A 15,411-nucleotide genomic window follows, 5' to 3' on the forward strand; every position below is an offset into this window, starting at 1 on the left:
CAGCCCAACTTTAAAAAATCTTTGTGCAATTCTATTTTACTACGAACGAGTTTGGGTGGAATGATGGGCCTCGTACCTTAATTGGTATGATTTCAAGCCAATAAGCTTGATGCATTGTGAGACCCTGTAAACGGGGCCCAATCCACTTGACCGGTCTAGTATTTTGGCCCAAACGAAATGAAAAAAAAAAAAACAAAGGGGAATGGGGTTCCCGTGTTTGAGTCAGAAGAGGAGACCGACTCTGGCTCCTCTTCGACTTTGTTGGAGGTTAGGGAAACCCTAGCATCTGTGTCTATTTAAAGGATCTCAACCCTCCTTCGAGCCTCATCGTTAATCACCCAAGTTTGTCGCTGATTTTGAGATAATTTTTGAAGTCATTGCTGCAGAGGATCTTGGGGTTTTCGCCATCGATCTGGCTGGGAGAGCTTGCTAGAGGTGAGTCTTTCTGGTTGGTTGTTCTCTCCTTCTTTTGGTTGTTAGGCCACTATCTCTTCTTTGAAATCTAGCTGGTGAGTCACCGGAATAATCGTGAACAGGGTCTCCCTGTTTCACGTTATTCCTTCCATTTTTGCCAGCTGCTACCGGGCGTGCCACATCGTCGGCGCCACCTTGGGTTGTCGACTGCTGGGGCTGCTGACTACGAGTGGTTGCTGTCGCCAAACACCTGTTCCAGGAAGGAGGAAGGAGAGAGGGCCTTACATTTCTCTTCTTCTTCCTTTATTTTCTCTCTTTTCTCTCTTTTTGTTGGTGCTTTCACTCTCTAGCTTGATCCAGGAAAATTTTGGTTAAAAGAACTCAGAGGGTAGTCCCAGATTACGTAATGGTGGACCCTTTAATGGATCAATAGAGGGCTCTGGATTGTTGGATACTTCGGATGATTTTTGATGTTGATTTGGTTATGTAGAAAAATAATCTTTTGAACAAGAGGACATTGAGCAGGGTTCTGCAGACCCTGTGTGGGCAGGTGATCAGTCTGTTTTGGTTGTCAGCAAAGAGATGAGAATTTTTATACACTGACCTACATGATATAGATATTTATGTACCATATATATGTATGATATGCTAATGATCCAGATAAGTAAGAAGCAAGAATAGTTTTGTGATGGTTTTTGTATTAAATCATATTTTGATCATGTATGCTTGTAATTGATAGTATGATGTATGCATATATGTGCATAACTTACACATGCATAATCGAACTAATAGATGTGGTGCTCTCGACTAATCATGTTATATTGATTGCTTCGTCATGGGCGAAAAACGTTATCGTGGTTAGTCTAAACTCAAAAATAAAAATGAATTGTGTGTGGATATGAACTTGAATAAATGAACAAGGACTTTGTGCTTATCTCATTACTATCTACTACCCTGTCATAGGTTGGAAATGTGATACTATCGATTGCCTCATCATAAGATGGAAATGTAATACTATCGATTACCTTGTCATAGGCTAAAAATGTGATACTATCGGTTGCCCCATCACAGGCTGAAAATGTAATACTATCGGTTTTCCTATCACAGGCTGAAAATGTGATACTATCGGTTGCCCGTCACAGGCAGAAAATGTAATACTATTGACTGCCCCATCACAGGCTGAAAATGTGACCGAAATTTAGCCCAAAATCGAAAAGATAATTGATCTGATCAAGTTAAAAAGGAATGGAGTGAAAAGCATTCAAAATACTAATGAAGATTTATGAGATATCATATGATATATCATTTTTGAGTGGCTGGATTTCTATTGATATTTGATATACATATTTATATTGATTATTCAAGCATTATTGATAGCCGATTTGTGATTTTATGATATGTGCAACGATTTCTTGTAGTTTTCAAACTTATATTATTATTGTGTTAGTGTGAATATGTGGAGATTCTTACTGAGCTGTAAAGCTCACAACCCCTTCCTCTTTCTCTTTCAGTGTTGCAAGTCGCTTTGTACTTGGCTATAGTTGGAATCACAAGCGAAAGGATAAATAGATAGGCCATCACTAATACTGGTCGGATGATTAAATTTTATAATTGTACTAGTTATGAATTGAGGTCATTATTATTCAATGATATTGAGGTTGTAATAAATTTTCAGACCTTGCATATTCTCTTAGGCTATGTCTTAGGAAGTTTGCGGCCGTGTCACGTAGCCAACCTGAATGTTGCGTTAGGAGCGTGACATACATAGCCTAGAAGATTATCTCAAAAGTCTTTTGCAAACTGACAAATGTCATATTCTTGTCCATTGTAGGCCCTCTCAAGCTCCCAGTATTCTATATAAGCAGTATAGAGAATATGATCAGTAGTTTTACTGAAGTCTCCTTACCCACTTAGGAGTTGCAGGAGATGTATTTTTATATTGGAATGTTTTTGTAACTGATTACAGGGAAGATTAGTATACTCCTAAGATCAAGGTAAGTTAGAACAACTCAAGAACAGCTTAGTTAGTAGCTGGAAGTAGTTGTAAACAACTCGGTTGTTCACTGAAACCTCCCAGGATCCTTCTCAAGGCGGAGGTGACAGTAACGGTGTAACAGCCTCAATATGCCCCCTCAAGATAAGCGCGCCATTTGCAAGGCCGATCTTGCTTTTGAGCAGTTGAAAACGAAGCCGAGCCAATGGTTTAGTCAACAGATCGGCGAGCTGATCGAGAGTATGAACATGATGAACACTAATCTTGCCTTTCTGCACTAGATCACGAACAAAAAGTAGATCAATCTCAAGATGCTTCATACGAGAGTGCTGCACTAGGTTGAGACTGAAGTGATGTGCTCCAATGTTGTCACAGTATAGCTTGGGAGGAGTAGACAGAGGAATACCAAGCTCGGATAGAAGGGACCGAAGCTAAATTGTTTCAGAAGTTGCAGCTGCCATGGCACGGAATTCCGCCTCCGTAGAAGAGCGGGAAACAGCACGTTGCTTACGAGCAGTCCAGGAAATGGGATTCCGGCCAAGGAATGTGATGAAGGCTGTGGTAGAAACACGAGTGTCATGGTCCCCAGCCCAGTCAGCATCAGTATAAGTGCAAAGCTCCAGAGGACTGTGCTTTCGAAGAAGAAGACCATCAAACATTGTGTGCTTAAGATACCGAAGTAGTCGTTTGGCAGCAGTCCAATGGGTTGATGTGGGCCGATGCATGAACTGAGAAAGGCGATTGACAGCAAACACTATATCAGGTCTAGTAAGACTCAGATACTGAAGACTACCAAGGACCTGACGATAGGTAGTGGCATCGGCTGGGGGAGAACCATCATGAAGAACAAGAGAAGCACTGGTTGAAAGAGGAGTCTGAACTATCTTTGCTCCATCCATGTTAGTGCGAGCTAGAAGATCGCGCACATATCGGTGCTGGGAAAGAAAAAGACCCTGGTCTGTTGGGATGACTTCGATGCCCAGGAAGTAATGAAGATTGCCCAGGTCTTTGAGTGAAAATCGTGTGCTCAGATGAGTAATAAGCTGTGAAACAAAGGAAGAGTGATTGCCAGTGATGATAATATCATCCACATAGACAAGGCAGTAGCAGATGATGTTATCTGAGCGATAGATGAATAAGGAGGTGTCGGTATAGGATGACTGAAAATCGTGACTGATAAGAACCTCCCGAAGGGATCGAAACCAGGATCGCGGAGCCTGCTTGAGACCGTAGATGCTCTTCCGTAGCTTACAAACGAAAGTTGGTTTAGAAGGATCCTCAAACCCAGGCGGCTGTTTCATGAACACAGATTCATCAAGGATGCCATGGAGGAATGCGTTGTTGATATCTAACTGGCGAAGACACCAACCCTTCATAACTGCAAGAGATAAGATGAGGCGAATGATTGCCGATTTTACCACAGGACTGAACGTCTCGGAGTAATCCACACCCGGTCGTTGATGAAATTCTTTAGCAACCAGGCGAGCTTTGAATCGGCTGATGGAGCCATTGGAGTCCCGTTTCACCCGGAACACCCATTTGCTGCCCACAAGATTTTGATTAGAACTAGGAGGAACAAGGTCCCACGTGCCATGGCGAAGGAGAACAGTGAATTCCTCAGACATTGCAGCACGCCAGCGAGGATCTTTGAGAGCCTGACTGACACAAGTTGGTTCGATGGTGGAAGGGAGCGGATGCTTAGTTGCAGCAAACATCTGTTTAGGTTTGTAGATATTGTTCATCGAACAAGTGATCATGGGATGATTGCGAGCTGGCGCATGTGCCGGAGGATTTTTCAGGACGGGGGTAGCAGACGGTGTAGCAGAGGTTGACAACTTAGGAGATGCGGCCGAAGTGGACGGAGATGAATCGCCTGAAGAGCCGGCTTGCATGGGTTGGTTGACAACAGGAACTTGCAGCGACACAAGAGGAACCAGGAAGGTGGGAGATGGAGAGAGACCAATTGAAGCAGGCGACAGAGAACGGGATGCTGAATACTCAATATATGGAAAAACAGACTCATCAAACTGGACATGACGGGAGACATACAGTCGATTTGTTGGAAGATGAAGACACAAGTAAGCACTCTGACTTGTGGAATAACCAACAAAAAGACAGGGAAGGGACTTAGGTTGTAGTTTATGAGTGGTGTAAGGCTTTAGCCATGGGTAACAAAGACAGCCAAAAGTTCGAAGCTTGAGATAATTCGGCTGCATGCCGAGCAAGGCCTCAAATGGAGATTTATGCTTGAGTAATGGAGTAGGCATCCTGTCAATGAGATAAGTAGCTGCAGAGAATGCATACAACCAGAAGGCTTGTGGAAGAGAGGCATGAGTAAGGATAGTGAGTCCAGTTTCAACTACATGACGATGGCGTCGTTCGGAAACACCGTTTTGTTGTGGGGTATGTGGAGCCGACGTGTAGTGGCTAATGCCATGGTCTGAAAGATATGGTTATAGAGCTACAAACTCACCACCATTATCAGAGTATAGCCCATGAATTTGAGTATTAAAACGAGTTGTAAGCATGCGGTGAAACTGAGGAAATAAAGTTCTAACGTCAGATTTTTGTTTAATAGGAAAGAACCACACGTATCGAGTGAAATGATCGACAAAGATGACATAATATTTGTATCCATCAACACTGGCAATGGGAGCCGGACCCCAGACATTAGTGTAGAGGAGCTCTAGAGGGGCAGTGCTTGTCAAGCCAGGAGATTTAAAAGGTAATTTATGAGATTTATTAACAGCACAAGACGTACACAGACTTGGGCGGGATATTGAACCATTAACAGGAAGTGAAAGAGAAGAAAGAAGACAAGAAACAGTTTTTGAAGACGGATGACCAAGACGATTGTACCAACCGGCGAAGGAAGCTTTCTCATGAACAAATGCGAGTTTTGAAGAAGACAGTTGGAGGGTACCCTTGTTCGGAAGAGGATAAACACCATGCTCACACGGCCCTTGCAGAAGAAGCTTCTCCGTGCTCCGATCCTTGACAAAAAAATAAGAAGGATGAAATTCCATGAAAACATTATTATCCTTGGTAAATTGATGAACGGAAATGAGATTTTTTTGAAGGTTGGGAACACATAGGGTATCATTTATATGAAATATACGGCCAGAAAAAGGAAGAGATAGCGAACCAGTATGTGTCACAGGCAATCCAGATCCATCACCAATGACGACTTCATCCGTGCCATCATATTCTGAATGGAGATGAAGATTAGATAACTTTGTAGTAATGTTGTGAGAAGCCGCCGAGTCAACCAGCCATCGTTTGTCAGGTGATGGAGTGGTAGAGGTGCAGTTGGCAGTTGGTTCGGAGATGTTCAGTTGAGAACAATGTTTGGCAGTGTGGCCAATACGACCACATAGTTGGCATTTAGGTGCATAGCGAGGCCTGGAGGACTAGAACTTGTAGTCACCTTTATGATCCGAGGATTGGCGTTTGGAGTAGCGTTGTCCGAAAGACGGCCGGCGCTGGGTGGTATTAGCAGTAGCAACCAGCTGTTGAGAGGAAGTCTCAAGACATTTTAAGTAGGTCTCATGGCTAATCAACAGATCATGAAGCTCCTCAAACGACAAGGATGATTCGCGTGCCCGAATGGGAGCAGCAATATCACGAAATTCGGCACCAAGCCTATGTAGGACGTAGAGAGTAATATCGTCATCAGAGAGAGGAGAGTCGATGAGAGCAAGTTCATCTGCACGGGTCTTAACATAGTGTAAAAGGTCAGTAACACTCTGGTTACCTCGTTGAAGAAGAGTTAACTCCTCCTTGAGCTGCATGACACGAGTGCGGGAGCGGCTGGCATAAAGCTTGTTCAGCTTGCTCCAAGCTTCTCTTGCTGTTTTAGAGGATGCTATAAGAGGTAATACAGCATCCGAAACAGAAGCCAAGATGGCACTCAGTATAAGTTTGTCCTGGCGAAACCAGTAGGAGAAGGAAGAACTGGTTGGTTGGTTGGAAGAAGAACCATCAGAGATAGACGAACTGGTGATAGTGCCATCAACATAACCATAGAGATTGTAGCCAAGGAGAAGAGATTCGAACTAAGCACTCCATGACGAAAAATTTGTCAGGTTGAGCCGAGCAGTTATTTGAGTAGAGACGTTAATGGCAACTAAAGAATTCTCAGTGGAAAACGAGGCGGACTGAGGAACCAGCGGGGAGGTAGTAGTGGAAGAGGCAGCCATGGGACTGACGGATTAGAAAAAAAAAAACTCGATGGAGATAACCCGCTCTGATACCATATAGAGAATATGATCAGTAGTTTTACTGAAGTCTCCTTACCCACTTAAGAGTTGCAGGAGATGTATTTTTATATTGGAATGTTTTTGTAACTGATTACAGGGAAGACTAGTATACTTCTAAGATCAAGGTAAGTTAGAACAACTCGAGAACAGCTTAGTTAGTAGCTGGGAGTAGTTGTAAACAACTCGGTTGTTCACTGAAACCTCCCAGGATCCTTCTCAAGGCGGAGGTGACAGTAACGGTGTAACAGCCTCAATAAGCAGTAGTTTGAGAAGGCTTACGATGAGCTCAACGTGGAGTTCATGGTGGAGATCTACCACACGTTGTGGGGATATTCTCTACTACTCATGTTGTACATCCCAGTATTCTTGTTTAAACTTGCACTATTCTTGCCTTTCGCCCTTCTTCAAAATGAAGCTCATGACTCCCATCTAAAGATCTTTCAGTCAAATGAAAGAGAATCTGAAGCTGAAGGTTTTTGTGATGACAAAGATGATGATATTTACTTAAAAAAAAAAAGATTATGATATTGTACTCGAGCATGGTGGTGCGACCCTTGTAATACTTGGGTTAGGCTGCCTCCATCTATGCGCGGTTGTTCCTCCATGGCACCAACTCTACCCAAGTGCAACCTTAGCAGATGCGAGTTTTTATGTATATACTCTATAAATATAGGTAACTACATATTTATTCCTTAAAAATCACTATTTATATCTACATCCTTAATTTAGTATGTTTTCGCAACAATACTCATCCCTTTAGATTTTGAGCTAACAATTAATATAGTGGGTAATTACTTCAAGCACAAAATGACTCTACTATCGCTGAGCATTAATATCCGTAAAAAATTATACAAACATAATTCTTTACAATACAAATTGAATGATATTTTTTTTCAAAATATTAATGCAAAAAGGTAATAAAATCATTGAAAACTTAAAGCAGATACTCGTTGACATTGTCTGCCAAAAATCTAATGAGAAGGGTGTTGCTGCAAAAATAGAATGAATTAAGGGGTGTATATACAAATATTATTTTTTTGAGGGTAAATATGCAATAACATGTATCTATAGGAATATATACACAAAAATCTGTCCTCTATGTTTGTTGTATAACAATTATTATATCTACTATAAGCCGAATATTCAGGGGTCTTCATTTATGAGATGGAACTAATTAACAACTACTTTACTTTTTTAAGTCTTGGGAGTATATATAGTAACCTCATTTTGTTATTTCAACTCATTTTGATGATTGGACCCTTATCCAAAAGGGATTATGACCCCTCTTTTTTTTTCTTTTTTTTTTCTTTTTTTTGGTGAAAATGACAATGCATATAGTTTTAACGTGAGTACATCCTACCAGATTAAAAGAAAGTAAAGAGTACAAGGTGGAGGATATGTTTCCTACGGATCTTATCAATAAGCTTTGTTGATTCGAGACTTTCTTCTATATTTGAATTTAACGTTTAAATCGTAAACTAGATCTATACGTAAAATACTTTTGGCTGGCCATATCTTCTATGACCTCTCTTTATATACACATAAACAATTTTCTAGTCATATGTTAAAAGGAGATTAGCATAATTCACCTTTTTTTTTTTTTTTTTTTGGAGAAACAGGCCCTTTTGACATCCATCACCGAAAAAATGCAAAGCAATATATATATTATATATGGGCAGAAGAGAATCAGGGATACTCCTTGCTCATTAAACATTATATAAGGGATCTCTAGATCTCTTACGTTATTGCATGATATTTATCTGTCTTAAAGGTGGTCTCTTCGGTGAATCTTCACAAACCCCGGTACCACTACATGGTTAAGGAAACACCTCAATTAAAGACCGTGCACCCAATGGCGTCACCCTGTAGTCCACAAAACCTGCTTCCGTGAAAACCTTCTTCCATTCATGCTCTTCTCTCTCCTTCCCACCCGTGGCCTGCAGCATCACCAAATCCCACACCAGCTGTGACTCCGTCACCATATAATCTTGCTGGTCCGAATTCAAGACCACGTCCACGATCAGCACCTTCCCTCCCTCCTCTCTCTTCGGAATCGCTTCCTTGCACAGCCTCAGTATCTTCACGCATTGCTCATCAGTCAACGTGTGCAGTATCAGCTGCATGCATGCAGTAGAAATTAGAATACGTACGTGCTGCAAGCCTGCAACCAAGAAACCACCAATGATTAGAAATTAGTCGCAGGATCGACGTGATCATCACCTTAAGAAACACCGCATCAGCCGGAGGAATGCGCTCGAACATGTCCCCTCCGACGGCCTCGACGACCGGGCTCTCCGGCATGGTGGCGACGACGTGAGGGAGGTCGTAGACGGTGCACTTTATATGCGGAAAGGCCTCGGCGATCCCCATCGCGAACATCCCGTTGCCACCGCCGACATCCACGAGGGACCTCAGCCCATGGAAGGCGGCCTTGCAGTCGGTGACTAGCACCTTGGCCACGACGCTGGTGTCGCTGGCCATGGCTTCGTTGAACAGGAGGTTGAAGTGGGGGTTCGCTCTGGCCCAGTCCCAGATGGGCATGCCGCGGGCCATTTCGGCGGCGGTGGCAGGATGCTCGCTCCGGTACCAGGCGCTGAGGAGCTGAAAAGGGGACAGTATGCTGGAGTCGAGGATGCCGACGACAAAGGAGACGAGGCTGGTGGGGCTGCTCTTAAGGAGGAGTTGGGAGCTGGGAGTGAGGGAGTAGGCGTCCTCGCCGGAGCTGTCGAGGTCCGGATGGATGGTGAAGAAGCCCGTGTGCGTGAGGAGGCGCAGGAGGCGGCGGAGGGAGGGGGCTTTGGAAGGGGGGATGGCGAGGGAGGAGACCAGGCGGGAGAAGGGGAGGGGTTGGCCGTGGGCGTGGATGGCGTCGGGGATGCCGAGCTCCACGGCACACTTGAGGAACATGGAGATGGCGTTGCCATGGATGTGGTGGTAGACGTGTGTTTGGGCTTGCAAGAGCTCCTTGGTCTGCTCCATTTTTGTGGCGCGCTAGCCCCTGGGGATGGAACTCGTGACAACTCCCCCATTTAAAGAGCTCGTTTTTACGAGCATACAATGAAAAACGAAATGTAATTGTAGTAGGTACAGTTGTTACCACCACCGCGACCCAGTCCATCTAGTAAATAACTGGTGTGGAACTAAATATATATTTTATACAAATTTTTACATAGTTTTTTTTTAAGCACTAATATTTTCGTCATATTAAGGGTTCAAATACATTTAAATCTAATCGCAAGCACCACGATCAATCCGTGGTCAGCTCTAATGGGCTTATGCTGCAGTGTTACCTACTTCATATAGAATATAGGCCGGATTCACTCTGATACTATTGTCATAATCTATTATCTCATCCAAAAAAATTAGTCGAAAAGTATTATTTAAATTTATCTGTATATAAGTATGCAAGATCTATCCAATGCATTGATGATGTGAAACTAAATATATATATCTGCACCGATACTCACAAGTCTATTTAGAAACAATGACAAAAATCTCGATGGTGGTGATCAACTTAATTTACTAGGAGTATTAGTATAATCAGGTATAATTCTAACGCCATGCATGACGCATTGTACTTCTTTAATTTTAAAAAGTCTTAGCTGAGCTCGTCTGATATGCACAACAGTAGGTATCGTCAATTAGAATATAATCTGGATGGCGTTGATCAATGTTTCAAGAGTTTTAGTACAATTGTGGATGGCATTAGAATATATATATATATATATATATATATATATATATATATATACTTGTTTGATTTCGGCTGTCGCTGCTTATTTCTCTCGTATATAAAAACAGTCCAATACTGAGGAGATGCTTTCTAGAAGCAACACACAAAAAAAATGCATGATTTCCTCTTTTTTGGGGGATTCTAAAAGATAGACCAATTGCGGAGAGACAGGCCATTTCGAAGGTGAACGAATTCAATGATTTCGCTGTCAAGTGCCTTTACAGTTCGTTTAAGTCAATGATGTATTATTTGTCCCTTGCTCCTGGTATCATGGAAAGCTATACGAAAAGTCGAACTTTTTACATGGCCAACCTTAAAAAATAATACTAAAAAGTTACGTATCAAAAAATATATTAAACAGTAGAAAAAATATAAATATGAAAGGATGGGGTTGAAGATGCAATGGTAGGCTCAACTTCACCAAAACCATGGTAAGTTTGAAAATGACAACTGAGGCTGCGTCTTCTGCTCCCTTCCTCTCCTGCTCCTCTCCTATTGCCCCAGTCCTAGCAAGCAGCTGGAAGCTTTTTCCCTTTATGATATCGTATAATGATCATTTTATCTAAAATTTTAAATAATACATTTTGGACAATAGCTTTTTCATGTTGCTGGTATACGTTGATGACTTTTCTTAATTTGCAGTTCATGTGTTGTGGGAATAAAGGGTCTCGGACTTGGTCCTACACCGACTGAATAATGAAAAGATCTCCGTGTTAAATGGAGGGCTCGATTACCTTTTCCTCAGGAGGTGTTTTTTAAAGGATAAAACCGTGAGGGAGGCCGACCTGTGTCGTACCCTGCCCCAAAGCGGACAATACCTCCTGTAGGGACGCAGTCTTCTTCCCTGTTCCAGTTCAGTGGGAGCTAAGGTCTGAGGTCGGAGGAACCCCGACCTCATCATTGGCGCGCCAAGAAGGGGCTCTTGACCTCGGCTCATAACTTCCCACTGGGAGAGCTGATATTGTGGGAATAAAGGTTTTTGGACTTTAGTCCCACATCAACTGAATAGTGAAAAGGTCTGTGCCTTAAATGGAGGGCTCGATTACCCTTCCCTCAGGAGGTGCCTTTTAAAGGGCAAAAATGTAAGGGAGGCCGACCTGTGTCGTACCCTACCCCAAAGCAGACAATACCTCCTGTGGGGACGCAATCTTCTTTTCCTGTTTCAGCTCGGTGGAGGCTAAGGTCTGAGGTTGGAGGAACCCCAACCTCGTAAACATGATTTCGTATTTCTAATATGTTGCCTATAATATTTTTTCTATGAAGAAATTCTAGCCTTGCTAAACTTTGTGAGAATTGAAAATAGCTTTCATGTTTTATTAACAATTGTCGACTAGTTCTTCGTACAAATGCTTTCCTCGTGGGATTCTACGATGTTGATTTTTCTTCATCCATGCAAGACTTGTTCTCTTTTTTATTATTATTATTTTCTTAAAAAAAGTTACTTACGCATTGCTTTCATCAACAAAGTATTAAAAGATGATCGCTACTATTAGGGGTGCAATTAAGCTGAGCTGAGTCGAACAAATAGAGACTTGAGCTCGAGTTGATTCAAAATACTCAGGCTCAAAACTCGGCCCAAGATTGATCGAGTTTTAATATCAAAGCTCAAACTCGATTCGATAAAAAAAAACAAAAAAAATACTCAAGATTGATTCAACTCGACTCGAGTCAACTCAAATATCAACGGAGCCATACTCGAGTTCGGATTCAAGCTCGAATTCGAGCCTTAGCCATAATTAAAAAAATATAGTTAAAAATTTGAAGTTTGGTCAAACAAAAATATATAAAGATCATATTTTAAAATATTAAATTAATGATATATTATAATATAAGATATAATATTATTAATATATATATATTTGACTGGTAGACTCAAGCTAAATATTTTACTACTCGAGCTCAACTCAAAAAACTTTTCAAGCTATTGAAGCCAGATAATAATGGAGTCGAGCCAAGCTTGAGCAACTCTTAGTTATCATCAAGGATCAACCACCAACTTCTTTATTTACATAATTTTGTAAAACAAATTTCAAAATCATGTCACATCGAATGCTGCTCCATTTGGATTTTTTTTTTTAATTTCCACTAATGCTGGACATGGTCCAATCCAAATGAAACTATATCCAGTCACCATAACTCAGAATAGTAATCTAATCGGAACTACTTCAGCCGTTGGTGGTGTTTTCCTGTTCGCATGGTGGTTGGTGGTGCCTTGTGGACCTAGCTTGGGATGGTGGAAACTGATCACGTGCTTGACCAAACTCGCCTTGGTTTTCGATTCCTTCGCCAGGTCTGTAGGGTTTTAGGATGCTTTTCATTTTTAATATGAACGAAGCTCCACGAGCTCCTCCAGGGCCAAGTCGGGCTGCTGCCATTGTTAATGATAATAGTAACGCGCTTTCCTTCGCACTCGTTCCTTTGATAAATATCAGTCCTCTCTCTCTCTCTCTCTCTCTCTCTCTCTCTCTCTTCTTTCTTTTAGCTTTTGGATTGGCAAGTAGTTGGTGCAGAACATCGGAATGTTTCTCACTCTCCTAGTCATCTGAGACCAGCATGCATGGCCTTCGCCAGAGACTTCTTCAATGGCTTCCTCAGAAGGATCTTCTATATTAGGAAATTTGGGCGTGGGCTTCTCTTGGTCAGAGTAGTTAAGGCTTCTGATAGACATTGGTTGGTGAAGTAATTTAACCCTCCTGATCTTCTTGCAGCCGAAACATTGGACTTGCTCCTTGCTGACCATGCATGTCAACCCTGCAGTTAATATAGCTCGAGGACAAGCTTCTTTGTTATCTATCTTCCTTAACACCATTCACGTCCAGACTTCTCTCCTAAAAAAATTTCAGTGTTTTAGAGAGAGAAACGTGGAGGAACAACTCCTTTTCACCTTTTTTTTTTTTTTTTTCTCTTTCATCATAAGCATTTGAACAGTAATTTTTGTGTTCTTTCTATTGTGTTTGAACACTCAACCTTGAGAGTACTCTAGAAGTGGATAAACATGTGGTTCAACCTCCTAGATCCTTGGAATTTCACTTTTGCACTCTTTCAGGATAATTCATGAAACTTGAAATTCTATTTAGTATTCTTTATGTTATCCTTGGTATCAGAGCAATATTGGTTGAATTCATGACCTTTATATATTTGGCTTATGATATGCAAGAGAAGTTTCTGTTTGAATTTAATACTCTTTATTTTATTTTATTTTATTTTTGCAAACTAAGGTTCCTTGAAAACTTGATAATGACAACTTTGTCTATATCTTGAGTTAGGCCAGGATTTTGTAGGAGTATGTACTCCTATGTAAATTATTTAAATCTGAAAAATCTCATGGCCAAACATCCATTGTAGTGAAAGATATTTCAACTCCTAAATTAAAAACCCACAAATTTGTTTTAATATATCTTTTCATACAATGATTTTTATATTTAAATCTTGGTACCATTGGAAAGCTCTTGGAATAAGCTTTCCAATGATATATATTAAGTTAATTTGAGAGCTTAATTTCTAGTAAAAGTTATAGCCTCTAGAAATTCTGCATAAAATATGCTAGAGGTAGGGGATGACCCCAATCGCACGTGCATTCCACGTGATCGCGCATTGGGTTCCATTTTATATGAAAAAAAAACTCTGCTTGGATTGTGCCTGCAGGGTCTATAGACCGTACCCTAGACAATCCATGGATAGCGCAAGGCACATTGCATTCGAAAGCACTTCCGGCCTCACGTCAATGGTCCAGCACCTAACGTTCTCATGGTGCACGGCCTGCGCATCCACGTGGCGCGTGCTTGCATGTCTGTGTGTGACAGCATGCACCAGTGTGCAGCTGGGTGCTGCGTACCCACGTGGCGCGTGGCTACGTCATTTAGAATCAAAAGATGAGTGCCTCAAGGCAGTTAAATCTTGATGAGTGTCTTAAGGCAGCTAAATCTTTCGGGCTAGCTTATGTAGCTGAATCTAGCTCACATAAGGCTTCTGGCTTCAATAGCAAGAGAGGTTGGAAATCCTTCAAAATGGGTAAAAAGAAAGGACAAGCATTATACTTGGCAAGGCTAACCGGCGCAACAAAGGCAAGCATGATGGTAAAAAGAAGGATAGGACCAGATATGCTGCTACAATTGTGGCAAGCTGAGTCACTTTGCTCGTGAATGCACCAAGTTGAAGAAGGTATATCCTAGCTTCATTATGTTAAATCATGTTTATGTTTCTAGCTGTGTTTTGCTTAGAAATGACGTCCTATGTAGATTGTAGATTTAGGAGCCACGGACCATGTAGCTAGAGATAGGGGAGTTTTTGTGGAGTACTGTTGAATCAATCCTGGTACTAGGTGGATATATGTTGAACATAATTTCAGAGTTGAAGTAAAAGGTATAGGCACCTGGCACCTGCAAGTTGGTACTACATGGTGGTTGTAACTTGCTCCTACATAATATCCTCTATGCACCAAACATTCGACAGAACTTAGTTCCTGTAATTGTTTTTCTTAGCTTGGGATATAGTTTCAACTTCCAGGGTACTTGTGGATGTGTATCTTGGGCCAACTTATTATGGCTCTGGTTTTTTATTAGATGGTTTTATGGTATTAGATGTAGATTACAGTGCATACGTTAATCATGATGATAGTTGTTATTTTTTTTAATTGCTTCTTCAAGCAATGTGAATAAAGATGTGAATGTGTGGCATGCTAAATTTGGGCATATTGGACAGCAGAGAATGAATAGACTAGCTAAAGAAGGCTTTTTGGGCTCACTCCCTAGAACAAAATTGCCCATTTATGAGCATTGCTTAACAGAAAAAATAACTAGAAAACCATTTGGTAAAGGAACCAGAGTGAAAGGTCTATTGCAATAAATCCACTCTGATACCTATGGTCCAATGAATGTGAGAGCGAGGCATGGGGCCTCATATTTCATCACATTTATAAATAACTTCATGCATTTTGGTCATGTTTATTTGATCTCCCATAAGTCAAAAGCATTAAATTACTTAAGATGATATTTGAGTTTTGATGAGAATCA

General features: G+C 41.4%; 1 protein-coding gene across 1 annotated transcript; it reads right to left on the bottom strand.

Moving 5' to 3' along the window:
- Positions 1–8,313: 8,313 nt before the first annotated feature.
- LOC103708917 (trans-resveratrol di-O-methyltransferase-like) lies at positions 8,314–9,664 on the bottom strand. The gene is made up of 2 exons (XM_008794029.5): positions 8,887–9,664; positions 8,314–8,783 (listed from the first exon to the last, which is right to left on the bottom strand). Exons 1-2 carry the CDS (start codon positions 9,643–9,645, stop codon positions 8,484–8,486), a joined length of 1,059 nt encoding a protein of 352 aa, XP_008792251.2. The 5' UTR covers positions 9,646–9,664; the 3' UTR covers positions 8,314–8,483.
- Between the last annotated feature and the right edge of the window lie 5,747 nt (positions 9,665–15,411).

The sequence above is a fragment of the Phoenix dactylifera genome, chromosome 4 (assembly GCF_051530095.1).
Source record: "Phoenix dactylifera cultivar Ajwa chromosome 4, Ajwa_hap1_PhDact_Kaust_v1.1, whole genome shotgun sequence".
Taxonomy (NCBI): Eukaryota; Viridiplantae; Streptophyta; class Magnoliopsida; order Arecales; family Arecaceae; genus Phoenix; species Phoenix dactylifera.